General features: G+C 42.6%; 1 protein-coding gene across 1 annotated transcript; it reads right to left on the bottom strand.

The window, feature by feature from the left end:
* Window positions 1–117: 117 nt before the first annotated feature.
* LOC117605973 (uncharacterized) lies at window positions 118–19,468 on the bottom strand. Its single transcript, XM_034327871.2, has 11 exons — window positions 18,716–19,468; window positions 17,082–17,673; window positions 2,634–2,730; window positions 2,439–2,560; window positions 2,252–2,353; window positions 2,004–2,137; window positions 1,793–1,923; window positions 1,527–1,720; window positions 1,312–1,446; window positions 1,014–1,238; window positions 118–928 (listed from the first exon to the last, which is right to left on the bottom strand). Exons 2-11 carry the CDS (start codon window positions 17,280–17,282, stop codon window positions 635–637), a joined length of 1,635 nt encoding a protein of 544 aa, XP_034183762.2. The 5' UTR covers window positions 17,283–17,673; window positions 18,716–19,468; the 3' UTR covers window positions 118–634.
* Window positions 19,469–19,896: the final 428 nt, after the last annotated feature.

Here is a 19,896-nt window from a genome sequence, read left to right as displayed (position 1 = left end):
GAAATCCCAACGAAGCTCTTCTGATATCATCTCGTTAATTATCTCGACGTTATTTGCACCTATCTCTGATACTCGTTTGCTACCAGGTTCTAAGAAATCGCTGTTCGACGAAAGATGGCACCACAGTCCTCACGAAAAGGCCTCTTTCTCGTTCACTTCTTTATCTTCTGTTCTCGCTCTTCCTTTCGTCTCTCGTGAATTCAAATGGAAAAGCAGGAGCAGACTCGAGTTGCACAAAAGTGTATCATGATTTTTTCACCTTACGTTTCATATTATTGAATAATAAAAAGTTTAGAGAAAAAGGAAAACTTGATCGTCGATTGTTTCCCACGACCGAGTTAGTTAGTTCCCTTCCTGTTTAGGATAAAATTGTATTACTTTTTGTTCCTTCTGTTGCTTTTGTTATCGAATTTTATAAAATACGATGATTTTTCATTGTACAACGTGATGTATCTAAAGTAGAGACTGATAAATGACATTAATCTTAAAAGAAAATGATTGTTCGATCACTTGCAGTCTTTAGGTTCAACTTTCATACTTTTAATTATCTCTTAAAATTAATTAGAGTCTTTCAATGTCTAGTACCACAGACCACAATTTATCTGAATCGATGCACAGATGTGTCCTTAGTTTGTTAATTAAAATCGTCAGTTTCTTTCATCACTCTGCTGATCCAACGAACGTAGTTCGACATTCTCGCGTATATTCCGAATTTTCCTCGTTTCCCACAACCCTCTCCGAAACTGGTGATCCCGAAAATGGTCCAAGGATGGTCGGGTCTCCTGGGATCGCGACAGAGAAGGGGACCACCGCTGTCTCCTGCACAAGAGTCCATTCTTCCCCGACGATATCCTGCACAGAACATGTTGTCGGTGATCCTGTAGTCTACGTAGACGTCGCGACATGCCTCTGTAGACACGATGGGTATCTGAAAAATGACAAAATTGACAGACAATGTTCTTCAGGGTGCATTCATGGCTATTACACCAGCAGAAAGTATGCCTGCGACGTACTCGGGCCTCGTGGAGAACATCGGTACCAAAGTCATCGGTGACTCGCGATTTTCCCCAGCCAATGATCGTACACAGTTGATTGGCGGGTAGAGGCTGGTTAGGCGCCGGAAGACAAGCGATCCCTCTCGATGGCGAGGCGGTCAGTGTGACTGGAAGACGTAACATTGCCACGTCATTGTCCACTGTGTCCACGTCGTATTCGGGATGTACCGTTACTGAATCGACCTGGAGAAAAATTAATACTTAATTAACATTTTGAATCGGGGACCATCAGTGAACATATCCGGATATAACGTACCCTTAGTTCTAACTCGGTGCCCTCTTTCACCGTCAAATCGTGTTCTCCGATTCGAACATAGAGACGCTTTCTAATACAATGCGCAGCAGTCAGCACCCATCTTGGAGAGACCAGGGTGCCTCCACAAAAGGCCTCCTATAAAAACACAATTTCCTTTTAATAACAAAGTAAATAATTATGATTTAATAAATATTTTTGAACATCTAATTACTTACTCTGAATCTGTTCAAGACTGCCACTTGCCAGGGCCAGCTGCCAGGTATCGATGGACGTCCACCGATAATTCTTGTGAAATAAGACAACCTGGAAGTCCTTTGTGTGCTTGGTACCCCACACTTCCAGGTGTGAGGGTGCTTTTCGGGAATGGAACTACTCACGTCGTTGGAACTGCTCAATTCTAATACGATGTCTAGAAATAATGCGAATAAATATGCTAGGAGATAAGTAAAATTTTTGATGTGCGATTCGAGCTACAATTTACCGTCGTTATCTACTTCTTGACTTCTACGGATTTCTTGGTCAATCCATCTTTGGCAGTAGCTACCTTCGACGTAGCAGTAGGCACTCTCCCTTATCACATCGCGAACGCAAATTCCAGGCTTCTTACACCACCTTCAGTTAATTAATTGAGATTAATGAGAACTGATTTCAGAGCTGATAAATGAATTGAGAGATCGTTAACGCAGTGCTACCTGTGACGTTGAGTGGTACACAGTCTTGTACAGGGTGACCACTTGCTCCACTTTCCATAATATCCTATGGACTGGTCCTTGATGTCCTTGCCCCTTCGTCTCCCTTGTCTGGGCTCGGCTTCCTTTTTAGGTAACTAGTAACGCATTCGTAATTAAATAACAATAAATTTTATCACGTACTTGCATGCATTAAGAACATTTTCATTTTTTCGAATTACAGATAAAGTTTAATTAAAACACTTGTTCACCTGTACTACATGAAATTTATCCTTTCGTCGATGTCCTCGTCGCTGTCGTTGCTTGCATCTCCTCCACCTTCCTTTTCTGTTGTGCTGACAGGTACGTTCTTCCTATAAAATATTCCATCAAATCGTAAATTACCACGTAGACTCGGAGGCTATAACGTTAAAGAACGGTGATATTTTTTTAACTCACTCTTAGTATAGTGCTTCCACATTTTTTCTTTAGTCGACACCTTCGAACGCGATTTTGCGTACAGTGTCGATCGCAAACTGACCATTCGCTCCAATTTGTATAGTACGATAGTTTTGTGGATTCTGAAGTAATTAACAAATATAATTTTAATTATATAATGGAATACAATAGTACATTATATTATATGAAACTCACTGTTCTTTGGCGATTGTCCCGCAAAAGAATCTTGATTGCTCGCGTGCAGCCGGCTCGAATTATTGCCCCCATGGAAAACGAGCGTCCTATTTCCACTCTGAAATTAGCCCAAAGCAAAGAGTAATTAATCATCGGCAGCTAACGACGAAACGACCGGAATGACTCGGTATAAACTACTTTTTTCACTGAGAAATTGTTATGTCAACGTAAAAGCAAACGGGTACACGCGTGTTTGCATTGCAAAATGCTTCTTTCTATTTCGACCAAGTCATGGACAACGGTCGCGGATCACTGATGAAACGTAAAAATGATACGCACGAGGAAAAGCAATTTTATTGTGTTACATGCATGCGATACGTGGGCAGAGCGTCGTAAAAACGAACAGAGATTAATAGCAGCAAACTGAACTAATGAACGCACTGTTTCGTTACGTGAATTCCAATTGAAGCATTAATTCTTCAAACGATTTTCATCATTTACGCTGACAGTATTGAAGTCTTAATGCTACGTTTGATGATGATATTCGAATGCAGGGTCATACGTTTCCCAAGTTTTCTATTTTATCTCGGTACTCAAAGATGGTAATCGACCTCTCCCAATCCTGGGTGCGCCAGAAATCGATCTAGCCTTAAAATAATCGAACAATGCAAACCTTTCCTCCTCTCATAACTCGTCGTACATCGATGAGGAACGGAAAGTTTCGCGAGGCGTACAGACAAGAAAGCTGGTAAAACCGTAATCGGGTCTCCGTATGTGAGGATCATTCGACTCGAAGGCAGAAACGATCGCAAAAACGATCGAACAATTACTCGTTCTCAAGCAGAGAGTTAATAGACCAGTCCTTGCTGACGTTACTAGCAACCGGCTCGAATATCGTCCAGCATTCCCAAGGCTGTAACTAACTTTAAACTCAATTTGTCGGCTCGTAAACGTAACCACCGGCGTCGTTGCACAATGTCACCGTGTCCAGACGCGTAGGCATCGCGTAATCATGATTCTTCCTCCCTTTAAGCTTCGTCCAAGAATCATTGATCGATGAACGACCGGGCGGATTGATAAAGATGCAACTGGCACACGTGGATCACACCCTCTTTCGATGCACAACCCACGTGGCTCATTATCCTGAACAATAGAGCAGTGAAATTGGAAAGAACGTTACCTCATCCAGGTCGATCGTCTTAGGAGATCGAAGGGTCGATTGTGTGACGTAAGGGGTGGCTGCGAAATGTATAATTATCTTTCTTCAGATTGACGGTAGAGACAGTGCCAATTACTGAATAGTTACAGGCCAATGAAACGCAAGAATGCGATCCTTTTGTCGAGCTGTTCTTACGAAACTTTAATGTGCTGTACGATTTTTGTTTGTACGCAGCCAATTACTTGTATCACATCTTTTTGCAATTGAACATTTTTAGAATTTATATTTGCAATTAGGTAATTTAAGTTCTGCTATAATTGAGGAAACAAGGAATGTAACGTTAAAGTAATGATTTAAGAAAATATAGGTGCACTCTGTTTTTACTATCATTGAGAAATGTACCATTTTGATAGCATTCTGTTATAGGCGAACTAGAAATTAATTAAGAATAAGTGAAAATAAAAATGATCGAACATGCAAATGAGATACAAATCCATTTTCGTAATGTAGCTGTGTAAAATTTCAAACAAGTCTTGGCATTCTATCGTATAAATGGAACAAGTTTGTAATGTCGTACGTTTAATATCGTAGAAATATTCTTAAAACAGCGTGGATTGAAACACATAACGATTACCTCGAAAGGTAATCGCGTTTTACCTGTACTAAAAGGCAACAATCATGAACATCTGACCTCGAGTTAAATGAAATCAAACGGCTGGTACGATTTCAAGAGAATGCTGATTGGATTCTTGCGTTTCTATAAAAGAGTATCGCGATGCCGCGAACACGATACGAAACGATATGAAATCTCAGAATGCTTAAACGAGTTACAATAATTTCGTTGTTGCCTTTCAAGTTTATGATCCGGTTAAGCGAAAAGAATACGCACCTTTTGAATGTACACAGGAGCACAGAGTTCAGGGTTAACGATATTCCCGTATTATGCAATTAATTTCATCGTGCTCCGTGTAAAATGAAACAGGTTCTCTTTCATTTCCTTCTCTTGTATAAGCAACTCATGCTTCGAATTCTTGACCGTATTTAATACGTACGGTGTGCTCTGTATAACGCAATATCCTGGAATACGAAAAACGAATTGAAGTGCCGTGCGTCGCCGACTCTCCGGAAAGCATAGCTCGAGGAGCAAGTTGACGAAGGGAAAAATTTCCAAGTCCCTATTTCGCCTGTTTCGTCATAACCACTTGGAAGTCTGCTACGTCGCTTGCTTTAGCACACAGAGAAGTTGAAGAGGAGAAAAACGGAGAGGCTTCTCTGAGCAGAGCAAGTAAAGGGCAAGAAGAATTTGTATGCGTGGCTGAGGACATGGCCAAACTAGGCTGAAGTCCGCGGTGCCTTGCATCTCCCCTGATGGAATCGCAAAAACCGCGTGCCGAGTAAAAGAGAAGCAATTTCAAGGGATGGACACGGAGGGAAGCTGTCGCCTCGTCGTCGAGCATCTCCAACAAGAAGAAGTTTAATTTGAGAAAATGTCGCTAAAGATCGTGCAAGGGTACCGTGACAAAGAGAAATTGTACTCTGATCGCAACATGGCAAGAATTCCTGGGAATCGTATCGCGAATGATTCACTGGCATCACGTATGCAGTTTTAATACCGTTTCGCATTCAAAGCGTTGCATCCCTGAAACGAGGCACCCTACCAAGCACATTCCAGCTGCAACACACACCGTCTCCCTTCACCTGCAGCAATTTCTCTGTACCTTATGCACGTGTAACTGTATCTACAACGGGCGTTTATTGCTCGGGAATTCATCTACCTACGATACCACGTTTCATGAAATCCACGACCTTTTTGAAAAATTATTAATTTCCCAAATGCAATTGATGCACCGGAATTGTAAATCGAAGCAATCATCAACCTTTGTCAAAAATAAAAATAATTCACGATAGAAATGAAATTCTGATCAAATCGAAAAGGACAATTTCCCAAATGAAATTGATGCACCGGAATTGCAAATCGAAGCATTCATTGACCCTTGCTAAAAATAAAAATAATTCACGATAGAAATGAAATTCTGATCAAATCGAAAAGGACAATTTCCCAAATACAACTGATGCACCGGAATTGCAAACCGAAAAAATCATCGACCTTTGCCAAAAATAAAAATAATTCACGATAGAAATGAAATTCTGATCAAATCGAAAAGGACAATTTCCCAAATACAATTGATGCACCGGAATTGCAAACCGAAACAATCATCGACCTTTGCCAAAAATAAAAATAATTCACGATAGAAATGAAATTCTGATCAAATCAATAAGGACAATTAACCAGTTTTACAGAACGAAAGAAATTATAAAGGGAAGATTTTCATCGCGACAATCTGGACAAAGCTGGTCGCGAAGAAGGTCCGGCAAAAAGGGGTAACGAGAGGGTAAAAAAGAAAGGGGGATTCTGAAAGAGCAAATGGAAAGGGCCGCGGCGAAGAAGATGGATAAGGTTCGGAAGCAATGACATTCGTTTCGCGTGCTGACGCCCCAACTATACCGTAGATGGTAGCGCAGCGGAGTGTTGAGCGTCCGAAAATGGCCGGTGATTCCTTCGACGTTGGACTACCGTGGATTTAATACCGGGACCGTGGTCGATGGAACGCTCGCTATGGCGAGATCGTGGCCTGATTTATGTCGTGGTGCAAGCGATCCGAAGGCCAAGGTTCTCGTCCACCTACTATGGTCAGGATGACATTTCGAGTCGCGACGCGGACGTACGCGTAAATCGTGCCGCGTTTATTTGCTTTGGGAGAATTCCGCGAACAAACCCCAGCCACCCTTGTACGACTCGACATGAAAAATTTTAAGTAGAAATTTTTAATTATTGTTTCTGAAAGCGAATATAATAGTAAATTGCTCTTTTGAAACTTTGGGGGTTGGGTTCGAACGCTAATAGTGCGGTCACGGTACGTTTGCATTTTGCGCAAATGTCATTGAAGGCTTATCAAATGAACCGTAACAACATCGTGACTGCTGCACCGTCGCTGTTCTACTGTGTTACACGACATTTGTTTAATGGTCGCAATTTCTGCTCTTACTTGCTTTGAAAGTAAAGAAATTGAGTCCTCTCGCTGTTCTTGTTAGTAATTCAACGAAAGAAATTTTCATATGCAACTCTCGTCTCTTCTGCGAACAATTGGAACGATTTGTGAATAAACATTCTTGGTCTGATCGACAGTTCTACTTCGCCAGTAAATGAGATCATTAGAAATTACGTGATTTTTAATCCTACAAGGATTTAAGTAGAATTTAGATTGTTACGAACTTTAGGAGAACTCAAGTGTTTTTTCAGGAAATCTTGTTTCTGTCTACTGATTATGAATACCTACTTGACTTTTGGATAGGTTTAAGTGGCAACATCGAGTGAGTTAGGCTAACATGCTTCTTGTTTCTCACTGGGAATAGAAATTTCGTAACGTTTCAAGCGTATACTATTAATTGAAAATTATGATCAGTTTCATCTGAAATTCGGTTGCAAATAATATCAAGGAAAAAATGCAGCTGTCGTAATAAAATTAGAAACACGGTTAGAAAGTTTCAAACGTTCGGCAATATTTTATAGCAATTCCCTGGCAAAATATTCTAATGTCGTAAAATTCTACGGTAAAAGGTTTTAAGGTACCGGCCTGGCAATGATAAATTCGACTTGTACCCATTGAAACAGGAGTTTCTCTATCCTTAAACGTAGCGCTGGTTAAATTTGCATCTCCTCAGTTTTAGCGGAACGCGTGTGTTTGACATGTGTGCGCGCGTTTGTCCAGAGTAAACTGTGAAAGAGAGAGTATAATTGACCCGCGTGTAGTTTGCGGCTCGTGTAAAAGGTTTTTCGAATTCTTGCACAATCGAACCTTTTTTTTTTTTCATTCTTCGTTTCATCCAATTTTTACACATAACTCGAAGGATTTAATATATAATAGTGACAGAGGACGCGTAAGAAGTAATTTACAGAATTTATCACATGAAAATTTAATTCATTCCCAGAAATAACTGGATTAACTCGAAATACTGTAATGTCACGATGAAGCGAACGGGGAAGATTGAAGGAAAAAAACCAAGCGAGTTCCCCATCTTCTGAGTACCAATAAAAAAAGACACCACATTAATTTACACTTCTACTAAAAAAACAAAAAGAAACGAATCTTACTTTCCTTTTTCTCTCGTCCACGTTTCGAACATCATCTCCTCGAGTAATTTACTTCGTCCTGTTTAAAATGAATAAAAAAATAAAAGTAAAAAAGAAAACAGATCGTTCGTGGGAACCAGTCCCAGCGTTACAATCTCATTCACCGATTCACCGTGTAATAATTTCATTAGGCGTTCGAACGGCATGCTGCGAACCCGATCCAACGTTCTCGCAGACGATTTGCACCAGAAAACGATAACCTTAACCATTGACCGGTCGTTTCTTACTCCTTTCCATCCAGACTCGACGCGTCGTCAAACGTGTCCGCGAGTCGGAAGAAGGAGACATGGACGGAATTTATTGCTGACCAACGGTAGCTTGTTTATCGCGTCTCCCGTAATTTCCACATGCATCCTTCTCTCTCTTTCATTCGATGCGTGTCGTGCAATATCTTAATACCGTGATGAGATCATCGTGTGATTTATTATCCCCCTTGTGCAATGAAGAGCAACACGCGCTCGTCCGCCCACTTTGCCGGTTTCCAACGAAACGATTCCGCGACCCGTACCTTCCTGTCGCGCGGTTTTTGCGAAATCAAGCAAATCGAGGAAACGAAAAATCCTTATTGTGCTCTCGTGGGTATGTTCAGTATTATTGCACGCATTGTGTTCGAGATCGTGGTGCAATCCTATGTGGGACGTTGAAATTGGGGAGAAACGTGGACACGAGACAGGGTTTCGAGATGCGAATCGTAGAAATACGGGCGAACGAGGGACTGACAATGAGACAAGTACAACTAAGGGTTGATTGTACATGGGGTGGGTCGTGAATCGTGGTAGAAAGGTTGATTTTTCAAAAAATATCAAGACGTAACAGGATATTAATTGGTGTGGGGAGATTAATTAAAGAAGAATGAATATTGAGAAGTTCATTCGTGGTCTAGTTGGCTTTTTTTACTATGGAGTTTCGTAATAGATTGGTTGGTCTTGCCGACGGGAAACGGTATAAAAATAGAGATCTTCCGTCTCGTGCATTTATTTTCTCCTCGCTTGAAGCTATATTATCTCTGGTATGTAAGAGTTTCGAGAAATTCGAAGACGTTCCTCTGGAGAACTTGCTACACTCGATATAAGAAAACGAATTCTTAGGAAATAAAGTTTTTACATCTGATATCATTTCAGAGTACCCTTAGGAGCTATCTAATTAAAGATGCATAAATTCAGTATCGTGAATGATCATTAGAAAAAACGAGGAACAGTCGACAAACAAGTTAACAAGATCGGTCTATCGATTACCATTCACTTCTAATCAAACGCTTGACGATGACTTTCAAACGAGATGTTGATTAATTCACGATGCATACGATTCCTTTGGAAAACTCGCTGTTCCAGCGCCTCGTTCGAGACTTCTTCTATTTAAAGCCGGGTATTAACGAGCCTTAATTCGCGGGATTAGTTCGGGCTGAAGCGTGAAACGATAAAGTTAACCATTACGAAGAGTCGAGGTCGAGGAACGAGTCACCTGGCGTGCTTTTTCAACGGCATCCGTTAAACGTCCCTCTTCTAGCTTCTTCTCGTCGTTATCCACACCGGGTTATTTCCATCTTCTTTCTCCCATCGCCGTTTCTTTACCGCGTCGCTCTTCATTAGACGGGAATCGCGAAAGACTAGCGAACATCCGAGCTACCGAAGGGTCCATTAAACCATTCGCCAGACACGGATCGCTGAAAGCGTTCGCTATATTTCTGTTCCCGCTTGATGGCCACTTCTGTCAGGTAATCTGTTAGCGCGCCAGGGAATTCAGAATTATCCGCTGGATAATAAACCGAGATTAAGATTGCTACTACACGCGTATGCGTTAATGGAGACGGACATCGCGGTGGATACCGACGTGGCGCAAGTTGAATGGAACGAAGATACGAAGATGAAAGAAAAGCATCAGGAATACACCTTGACGTTTCATTGATACGAAGCGAATTTTAGAATTCATTGCAATTGCGCGCGGACAGTTCGCATTTCTGAAATTTTTGCAAGGTACAAGGTTAAAGATACTTGCTTGAAAAACAAACGAGATAGCAGTATCAAAAATTTTTCTGAGAAACAAACACGGTTATACGTTGATGACGCGGTAGTCTCTTTTGATAAATTCGTAAATATACTCTGTCCTCTCTTCGAAAAGACAGTATTATATCATTCTTGGATTCCGTAAGTCGTGCGACGATTCATTTGATTTCAATCTTTTATAAATAACCTTTTATCCGCGGGCTAGTGATTAATCTGAAACCTTGACCCTTGACTCCGGACTCTGACTAGAATCAGCTTGTACCTATATTGTCGCGTGAATATCATCTGACGACCGAATTTATTTCGATCGTTTAATCCCACGTAGGAAAAATAAGGAAAATTCAAGCAAAACGATTCGTTCTCCTAGTTTAGAGTCGTCGTCTGTTTCATAAAACAACCGGCTCCCGTGGAACGTTTATATCCAGCAGGGTATTCGAGATCCATTACTCGAGTACTCCTAGACGCGTTGCCGGAACCACGCGTTCGTTCGCCAGCTGTCCGTCGCGTCGGTTGTTCGTTCATAAATTTCACTCGTATCTCACGAGACACAAGATCCTACTTGGTACTCTTCATGGTCCCGTGTCCGTCGCTTGAATTTACACTGCATCGTGCGAAACGACTGACCGTATTCCAAGCGTGCAATTCGAGCTACGCTTCTATGCAAAGAGATTTATCGTGTGACCGCTGCGACTCGATTAGCGATTGTAGGAGAAAGTTTCCGAATTCAAAGTGTCACATTTCATTATTCATTCGTGACCTTTTAGCGTACGATAAAAATTGTGAGAACCCGAAGGGATGATCGTACCCTCTGTACGAGGTTACGCATAAGTAGAAACGTTAATTGGCAAGCAGAGCACGTGACATTGTATCTTTACTCGTGGTTTAGCAATCGTTCAACCAGGAGTGGGAACCTATCGTGGAACAAGTTATTCCGGTATAACTTGCCCTCGTACAAAGAACTGCCCTCATTAATATTGTGTATTAAATACAACTCGTTTTCTGCACGACCGATTTAACGATTCCCGCGAAACGCGCACGGCCGTGTTTACCAAACCGAGTAACTTAGCCATGCTCGATAGGAGCCTAGACTCCTTCGAATCTCTAGCCATCGATGACTTATCGATCTCATTAGTCGCTAATGTTGTTCCTCTTTATCGAATCCTGATATCGCTTGTTTTACGGCTTTCGATTGGAAGTTTCAGGGAACCTGGTTTGGCGCCTTTGTTAACTTTACAATGTAGGTTTAAAAAATGTGGTTGTTGATTGTAACTTTCGCTAAAATGATTAGAAGATTAATTAGTTGATACTCCCTCTGTTCTATAATAATAGTAGCAAGTGAATATTTAAACGGGAATTATTGGCGAATGCAGCTGTTATCAAAATCAGTGTTTCATGACATCTGTCATTTGTTTTGACACATCTTTCAATTTTCAGGTTAACCTAATTATTACGAATTATAACTATTTTTCTAATCTCATCCGCTGATCGAAATCAATTGTTTCATTTCAGTTGAATATTAACCCATTGTAAAAGTAAGATGAAAAAAAGAGAGTTTTCAAGCAAAAATCGAGTTGTGATTGTCCAGTTCTTGATCCAGATTCTAAGATCACGCATATAGGAAAAGGAAAGCTTCGTAGTCAAGGGATCCTACCTACAAGTTTAAAATGCAGTAACGAAATTATTGAAAAATCCAGAAACTATCTGAACAGTCAAAATAAAAATTAGGAGTAGTATTTTAAATTTATTGTTTAATTTAATTCAGTGTTTTGATAATAAATGTTGTGTTCTATATTTATTTTCTTTTGCTACTATTACTATGGGACAAAATAAATTCAACTACTACTATTACTATGGTACAGAGAGAGTATAATAGATTCAAGCGGAAAGGGTTGATGTTTCGCAAAATTCTCTTCCAAAGACAGAATCGTCTATAATAAGAGAAATTTCACTTACACAACTTTCAAATATCCACCCACGAGGCAATAAATCAACCTTTCCTCGCTACGTTCGAGGAGAACAGTTGGAATCGTTAACCGACTAACAGCTACGTCGAGGAATTCGTTTCTCCCGGAATCCTAATCGATCGGATCGTTCGTTCGATCTTCACCGCGTTCGAGACAATGGAACGAGGTGCGCGCGGAATACGAAGAAGAAAGGAGCAGGAAAAGCGTCGCGTCGAGCAGAGGGGGTGAGAGCGAAGCGTTTCGTCGATTCACGGCCTCGAAGCGAGAAACGGGATCGTCGTGGTCGCAAGATGCACTCGCGAACAGGCCACTTCGCTCGTCCTCCTCGTCCTTGTCGTCCTCTATCGTACCCTCTTTCTTTCTTTCCTCCCCGTAGCGACGACAACTTTTTATCCACCGCGAGGTTAACATACTTCCTGCCCCGCGACGGGCTGAAATTCCTCGCGATAGTCGTCACGATACGCAGTAAGAAGCTAATCGAGCTGCCTCCGGCTCGATCCTCCGCGGGGTGTCGAGCGAACGCTCTTGCTTTCCAGTTTCCTCTCGAAGACGATGAAAATTCTACGGCCTGTTAACACGACGACGCTTAACGAACCGATAACGATGATGAGAACTGGCTTACGAGATTATACTGAAGAGAGATTTAAAAAACTAGAATTTTATCGATTATATCAGTAGACCGTGAAACGAAACCTTTTAGGATTTTTCTATCAATTTTTGTTGAAATTATTTTCGGATCTTGAAAGTTAATATTTTATTAATTACTGAAATACTGACGATGCAGTATCTTACATTTTGTTCAAAGCAACGTTTCCTCTAAAGATAAGAAATCGATTCGCTCAGCTTTCGTATTATCAACTTCCTCGACAGGAACGATGATGATTTCCAATCGCGCAACCCTTCAGTTACAAGGATTCATTAGTATCCGGTCGCGTCAATCGGCAACTATCAAGATCGACTACAACAACTCTGTCGACGATCCTGTAAGACTCGATCCACAAAGGAAAGACTGCCGGTCCTTAACAATACCCTTCGATCTCGAGGCAAAGTGAGGATATCTTCGATTATTAATCTCCGATCGCAAGGAGGATCCTCGAAGCAGCTTACCATCCAACTTGCACGGCTACATTGTTCCAGCTTGACCCCGTGTGTTCTTCGGTGAATAGCGGTAAATTATTCCAGAGATCTCGACAGGCTAATAGAATAGCGTAAAGAGAAAGAGAACCGAAGAACACGTTGGATCCAGCGACAGGAAGTTTCTCCGCGGGGTGTCCGCCATCGGGTCATCCGCCATTTTATACACGACGCGAGAGCCTCGAATGATTGACACCATCGTCCTCCTTCGTGTTCGTGCTTGGCTAGAAGCAAGCGTTAATTAGAGAATGCCTGTCATTTGTAAAGAGAGAGAGAGGGAACATTGTTTCCCTGACTGTTTAAAATATTAGTGAAAGGAAGGACGGGATTGATGAGCTTCTTCTGTCACTCCTGTCGATCCTGCTTTGTTGTCAGGTACCGTTACAGCAAGGTGCATAATGGAATCCATAAATCTCTATTGTTTTCTTTTATTCGAATAGTTTCCTCAATAATAGTTGCATTTGAGTTGTGCGAAAAGTGCAATTGTATCAAAAGCCAATCTCATAAAAATCTGGAGAACGCGTACTTCTTATTAGCCAATCCGTATCTAATACGGAGAACTACCTAAGTGTTACACAAAGTTAGTTACTACTTACATTGAGAAGTATGACAAACTCACACATACAACTCGCAATCTAGAGATCCACGGTTCAAATCCTCGGTTCCCAACATTTTTTTTTTTTTTAATGATAATTTGTTTCTTTTTGAATAACTATAACATAAAAATTATCATAAAAAAAAAAAAAAAAAAAAAATTGGGACCCAAGGATTTGAACCGAGGACCTTCAGATTGCGAGTCATGGATCCGCTTCGTGGTTAAACACATGACTCGCAATCTGAAGGTCCTCGGTTCAAATCCTTGGGTCCCATTTTTTTTTATTTTTTTGTGATAATTTTTATGTAATAGTTATTCAAAAAGAAACAAATTATCATTAAAAAAAAAAAAAAATGTTGGGAACCAAAGATTTGAACCGTGGATCTCTAGATTGCGAGTTATATGTGTGAGTTTGTCATACTTCTCAATGTAAGTAGTAACTACCTTTAATTATTAATATCTTTTAAACAATTAGCCGTCTACCTACAAAACGGGGTATAGGCGTGTTCAGCTCGACGAGCTCCACAAGCTGGCAAAGTTTCATTAATAAGTGAGTGTAACACTTGGGTAGTTCTCCTTGTAAGATTGAAAATTTCTTAACAAGGGGGCTATTTAGACTTTCTGTCACTTTTGGACAGGCCAAACGGTGAAAGTTATCGAAACAATTCTCGCGCCATTGTCAAAATCTCAACGAATGGCCGAAAAAAACTTCTTTTTTGCCACTTTCGGTCTGACCGGAAATGGCCGAAAAAGGGTTGGCTCTAGAGCGACTCTCGCTTTAGTTCACTTTAGCTTGTTCTTGAAACATTTCAAAAGAACGATAATCACCGTTCGATCGGCTGTCACGAAGCAATCTTTACGAGAACGAACGTAACAGGAGGAGAGAAAGGAAGAGGCGGTCAAGAAGAGTCCAACATCTGTTCGCTATCTCGGCACTGTCCGAGGATCGAACCATAAATTGGCCCGTTAGGCCAGATAAGGACCCGAGCAGAAACTCAAACAAATGCTTATCCTTTATCTGATACCAGAGTCCCTCCTACCTCATCCATCGCCCAGCGTTGTTCCTACAGGATTTCTGACGACCGAGCACCGCTATCGACCACGCGTTACCACCGTCTCGAGAAGCGAATCGCAGACGGTTTGACACGGGAGAAACGCAATTCCATGGATTTACAGCTCGAGAGGAGGTTGGGCGAGGGAAAACATCAGGATTGAGACAGAAGGGACGTGTACTAAATATAAACTCGAAGCTGTGTTGTTCACGGCGGGACATTATCGAGATTCATCGGTGGCAAACGAAGAAAAAGTTCGACTCTAAGTGTCTTTCGTGTCCCCTTTGATGTTCCTGTGGGTGGTAACACGAGATCCGCAGCTGCAAAGTCTGATCTAAATTACATTTTAATACCCTTCGGAGGGGACTGACTAGGGAATAAATTTCACCACGTAATTGATTCGAATTTTGAAGAATTTTTCGATCCCCTGTACTCTGCTCAAAACTAACCAGCTTCCTTGGATACATCTAGGCATTAATTTAACTCCGCGTCATTATAGTGCCGCAGGACCCGTTATTTACCAGCTTCGAAGTGATTTCACTCGTGTTAGAAACGACGCAACGGGCTTTGAAACGCGCGATCAACGGAATTCGACGATAGCCACCGATTGAAATTATAGTAATCAGTAGGGTATCTTAACCGAAGGTAGACGATTGCGTTCGTGCTGACACAATGCTTGGATCGACCACCCCGAGGCTTTCCGTCAGCCTCTAACCATCCGCTAAACACCGTTCGAACAACTTCCATTCGATGAGTAGGCAGAAAGTCCGACAGTCGTGGAAGAACGTCGGATCTGACTAACCGATTGTTTGCTTCCATGAAACAACCCGCTTCTAAACGGGTCCTCGCTCCGGGAATTCTATTTGCAGTTCATAAACGTTATGCGTTCGAGGTGAAACGTTCCTCGGCCGATTGAGGCGGAGTCGATTGAATCAATTGGATCGATTCGATCAAAGACACGACTGGAATTGAAATGTAACGGTTAATCGTGGGTTCGATTTTGTTTATTTAATTTCTTCGCTCGTTGTACTGTGTAAACTGATTCAGTTGGTAGATGCAATTTGTAATAATTCATTTGTATTCTCATATCCACTGCCCATTTTTTTTCTTTTTTTTGTAGAATTTTCTGCACCCATTGCGAGTGTTTCAGATTGTTAGAATATCAAAGTGTGCGACGTCGCGAATTGAATTACACGGCGCGCGCGTAAAAAGAGCGTCGAGGAGGAACGCGCGTCGCTCGAACGCACGTTTTTAGTTTTCCATTAGCTCGGTTGTCTCGCGTGTCGGTTCGTTGAATTCGAGCAAGCATTTTACACGCTCGCGAGTCGCGTTTTAAAATCTCCGGCAAGCATCGATAAAGATCGAGATTACGGCACATTTGGCTGCGCGTAATATCCCGTGCTGGCCTACTAAACGGTTTCACGATCGTCCTGATCGATCGATCGATCGCGATGTTCGGGCTCGGTAACGCGATCCTTGGTCAATAATATCGCTGCTGCGAACAGGAATCGGGTTTAAAGGATAAAAAGAATTGTCGATTTTTTGATGGGCTCCAAGTGAATCCCTTTCGATTAACAACCGGCTTGGATCGCTCTTAATCTTGACGGAAAATACGGTCTGCCTCGTTACGCGGCTATCTCGTCTTTAATTAAGCAAATTAATATTCGTCCGCTCGGGTATCTCGTTCCAGAGATTTGCGAGACGTTTCTCAATTTTTTCATCCTTCTGCTCGCGTTTTTCCTGCCGTCTTATGAACGCCTTCCATGCGCTCGATCGCGCGTGCAACGCACGGGAACGATCTTTTGGATCGGATTTCCACGCTGAAAGTGAAACTAACGAAACGGGGCCGGTGCAAACGCGCTACTAATCGGAAGCTCTGCTCGCTCGCCGCTACGGTTTTTCTTTTTCCAACGACGCTAGTATCGTGTTCACGAGCGCGTACAACGTCTCGAAAAACGCGCAAGCATTTTAGAAAGTACCTTTGCCCTAAATACTATGGATAAATATCATTTTTTCTTGTCAAATCGGTACTTCTCCGGTTTCTGTTCAGGTGAAAAGTAACGTTTCTTGTAATTAACACTTTAATAATCACGTATTTCATGTAATCGATTTTTAATTTCAATATTATAATTCATGCAATTCTAATTACCATTTAAACTTCTTTCGACTTACTCTATTGATTATCTTGCTGCGAATACATTAAGTTGTTACATATTAATTAGCGAATTTCGAAACGTATAGAAAGTCTGACACGATTTGATAGCATAAAAGTATCACTAAATTACATTTATCGCGTATCAATTTAGCGTTTGATGAAATTTATAGGAGTTCGATAAAAATAATAGCGCGATCAATGAATAAATTACTTACCGAGCGATCGTCGTGGCTGAGAGCGGTGCCGAGGGTCAGAAGCAAAACGATGATCCATAGGGCCGCGTTCGCCCCCGTCAGTCGTCCGATCATAGCCGGTGGATGGTCGCCTGCCAGTGGGGGCAGCCAGCGCAGACAGTTCGACGACGTCGAGGACGTGCTCGACGACGAAGCGGGCCGGTGCTCCTGTCGCGGATGCATCGCTTCATGATCGCGACGTGCCGCCTCCTCGTCCCTCTGTCGACTCAACGCGTTCTATTCTCTCCTTTCCTCTTTTCACCCTTAGCACACCCACCTTCCCCTCTCTATCCCTCTAGTTAACCGCTTCCTCCGATCTCCTCCGCAGAAGGCGTGCGTGTGATTCTACGTGCGTGAACTCGCGAGCCCGCGCGGGTCTATAAATACGAGCGCGACTCCGCCAGAAGAATTTCAAACAACCGAGCCGTAAAACACCATGAGTGGAAGAAGTCGGCCTCGAGTAGGGGCTAAAGCCTCTTCCCCTGAGGAGGAGGGCCCCGTCGTGGAAAGAAGGAACGACGCTTCAAAACCGCTCGAGTCCTCGCGAAGCTTTCCTGATTTCGTCCGTGCGCCTCTGAAAGCATCGATCGGGAACGAGGGTGTTATTATGCTGTTCGGCTTATTAACTCTAGCTGCCTACTTTCATGGTGCTCGTTGCACCGCTCGTTAGACGGTTGTCGAGATGCTGCTCGCAGCTAGTGATGGGTTATGAAACGCTTCGAGATGTAAATGTGCCGAGTAGGTAGACTTGAATTGCTCGAAAAATTGCAAGAGAGAGTTTCATACGTCCATCGATAGCTGCGGCCACGGGCTTCTAGATCGAGCTCGATCGAATGAATTTTAGCGAGGATCGGAGAATAAATTGTAGGGATCGCGGAATTGCTGCCGGGTTCGATGGTCATGGGTGATTAAAAACGAAGGAAGTAGCTTCTCGTCTTGCTTCTTCGGTAATTGCTGATGTTATATCACGAGCAATCAGATACTAGTCGGCTAATTGTGCCAATGAATTGTTAGCTCGTTAATTACTGAGGATCGTTAACGATCTAGGTATAAATACTTGACAGACAAAATATTTTTCTCAATAGATCATGTTACTATATATTTTTTTTCAATTCATCACTCGATAATATTAATCATATCAGAAGCTACGTGTACAAATGTGATAGCAATTATCAAGTGCAGCTCTTCAGTTTCATTTATCAATGGCTTGTCGACTTAGATACACAATCGAGCGCAGGCGAGTTCATTGGCGAACTTTAACGGATAGAAACAATCGACGAGTCATTGAATTGATAGATGGAGCGGAAGTAGTCGGGTGTGTAGGATTACAGTAGGAGGATCTCGCGGGAAGGATCGTACGTGTGGGATACAGGTGGCGAGTCACGTTCTCTGGCAAAAAGATACCAGGATATTACGAGCCACCACGCAAAAGTAACCAGCGGTGTATGCGTTACGATTCTTTACATAACGCCGCGAAAGTGGATACTATTCAGGGATTAGCGTGTCTCTCTTGTTTCATCGAGAGAATCGATGCGCTCCGCTAACGAGAACGTTGAAATTGAAGCAGATTTTCAGAGACCTTAGGTTTCATTTTAAAATCTGAAGCGGAAACTTACCCCACGCATCTTGCTCGCCCTCCAACGTTCCAGAAGAGTAAACTCCACAACTTCACAAATTAGTCCTTTACAAAACGTTCACTGTCCTCTCGTGCTATGGATAGTCTTGAAAAAAGTACCCCTGAGTGGTTCTTCTCGAAAAGAAACGAAGACGTGGACTGTCCCTTCGAGTGGGAGCTCTCTACCGGATTAGAGGCGTCTCTCGGCCATGGAACTCTCCGTTCTCCAGGCCGGTAAAATTGTTCAAGTTGAAGTACAGCTAGCTAGCAACGTGCCAGGGACCGATATTTTTAGTCCTCCCTGCTCCTGCCCATCTGTCTTCGAGTTTCGGTTCCCTGGTCGTTTTAGATACGAGACGTACCGTCGAGACGGCGCGGTTCGTTCTCTGATTGCCAGCCAACAGCGTGTACGAATCGGTGCATATTGCCATGGACACTTTACGCTTTCCAGTCACGTTTCGTCGCGGAAAGTTCACTTTAAAGACGCTGCCTTGAATTACATGCAAATTCGCTGTTCTAAAATATTCCTCTCTCGACTCTATCACAGCCACTAAAGCTTCCTCCAGTTGAATTTCTCCGTTCTCGAGGAAGAACGCGTCTCGATTTCTTCGTATTCGTTAATAATTAAATACGAGCAATCAGTTCGATGGAAAGAGGTGCACTCGTGCTGGAGCTTCTCGAGCACACGCACGTGGCTCCAGGCCGACTGACGAGATACACGCGCGAGGAAGTATCAACAGAGGCTGAGAGGAGTGGCTAGCAAGCGAAGCGGAAGTGGAGGGTGATTCTGCGGCAGTCGCTGTGGTGGGGTGCACTCTGATACGAGGGTACTCGGCACGGATCCTCCGGTGGACGAAGGAGGACCCGGTTGGATCCGACTCTCGTCCGAAAATGGACATTCGTCAGGGTGGACGTTTATCTCTAATAAGGACAACGCGTGCCCGTCTGTTTACTTTGAACGCCGGACGATGATGAAAGCGCCACGGAGGATCGACTTTTTTTCCCCTTGTCGCTGAACAATCGTCGTAGATCTCGCCAACGTTTTAGGAGTGTCCACGACGAGAGAATGATCTCCTCGAGAAAGGCCACGTCGTTACGGCGTTGGTTCTAGGATATGGGTCACTCGCGACGCACCTCTTATGAAATGGTAATAAGAGGTACGAGACAAATGTGGAAGTAACG

The sequence above is a fragment of the Osmia lignaria genome, chromosome 2, assembly GCF_051020975.1.
Source record: "Osmia lignaria lignaria isolate PbOS001 chromosome 2, iyOsmLign1, whole genome shotgun sequence".
NCBI classification, from domain to species: domain Eukaryota; kingdom Metazoa; phylum Arthropoda; class Insecta; order Hymenoptera; family Megachilidae; genus Osmia; species Osmia lignaria.
This window is presented reverse-complemented; position numbering and strand designations above follow the sequence as displayed.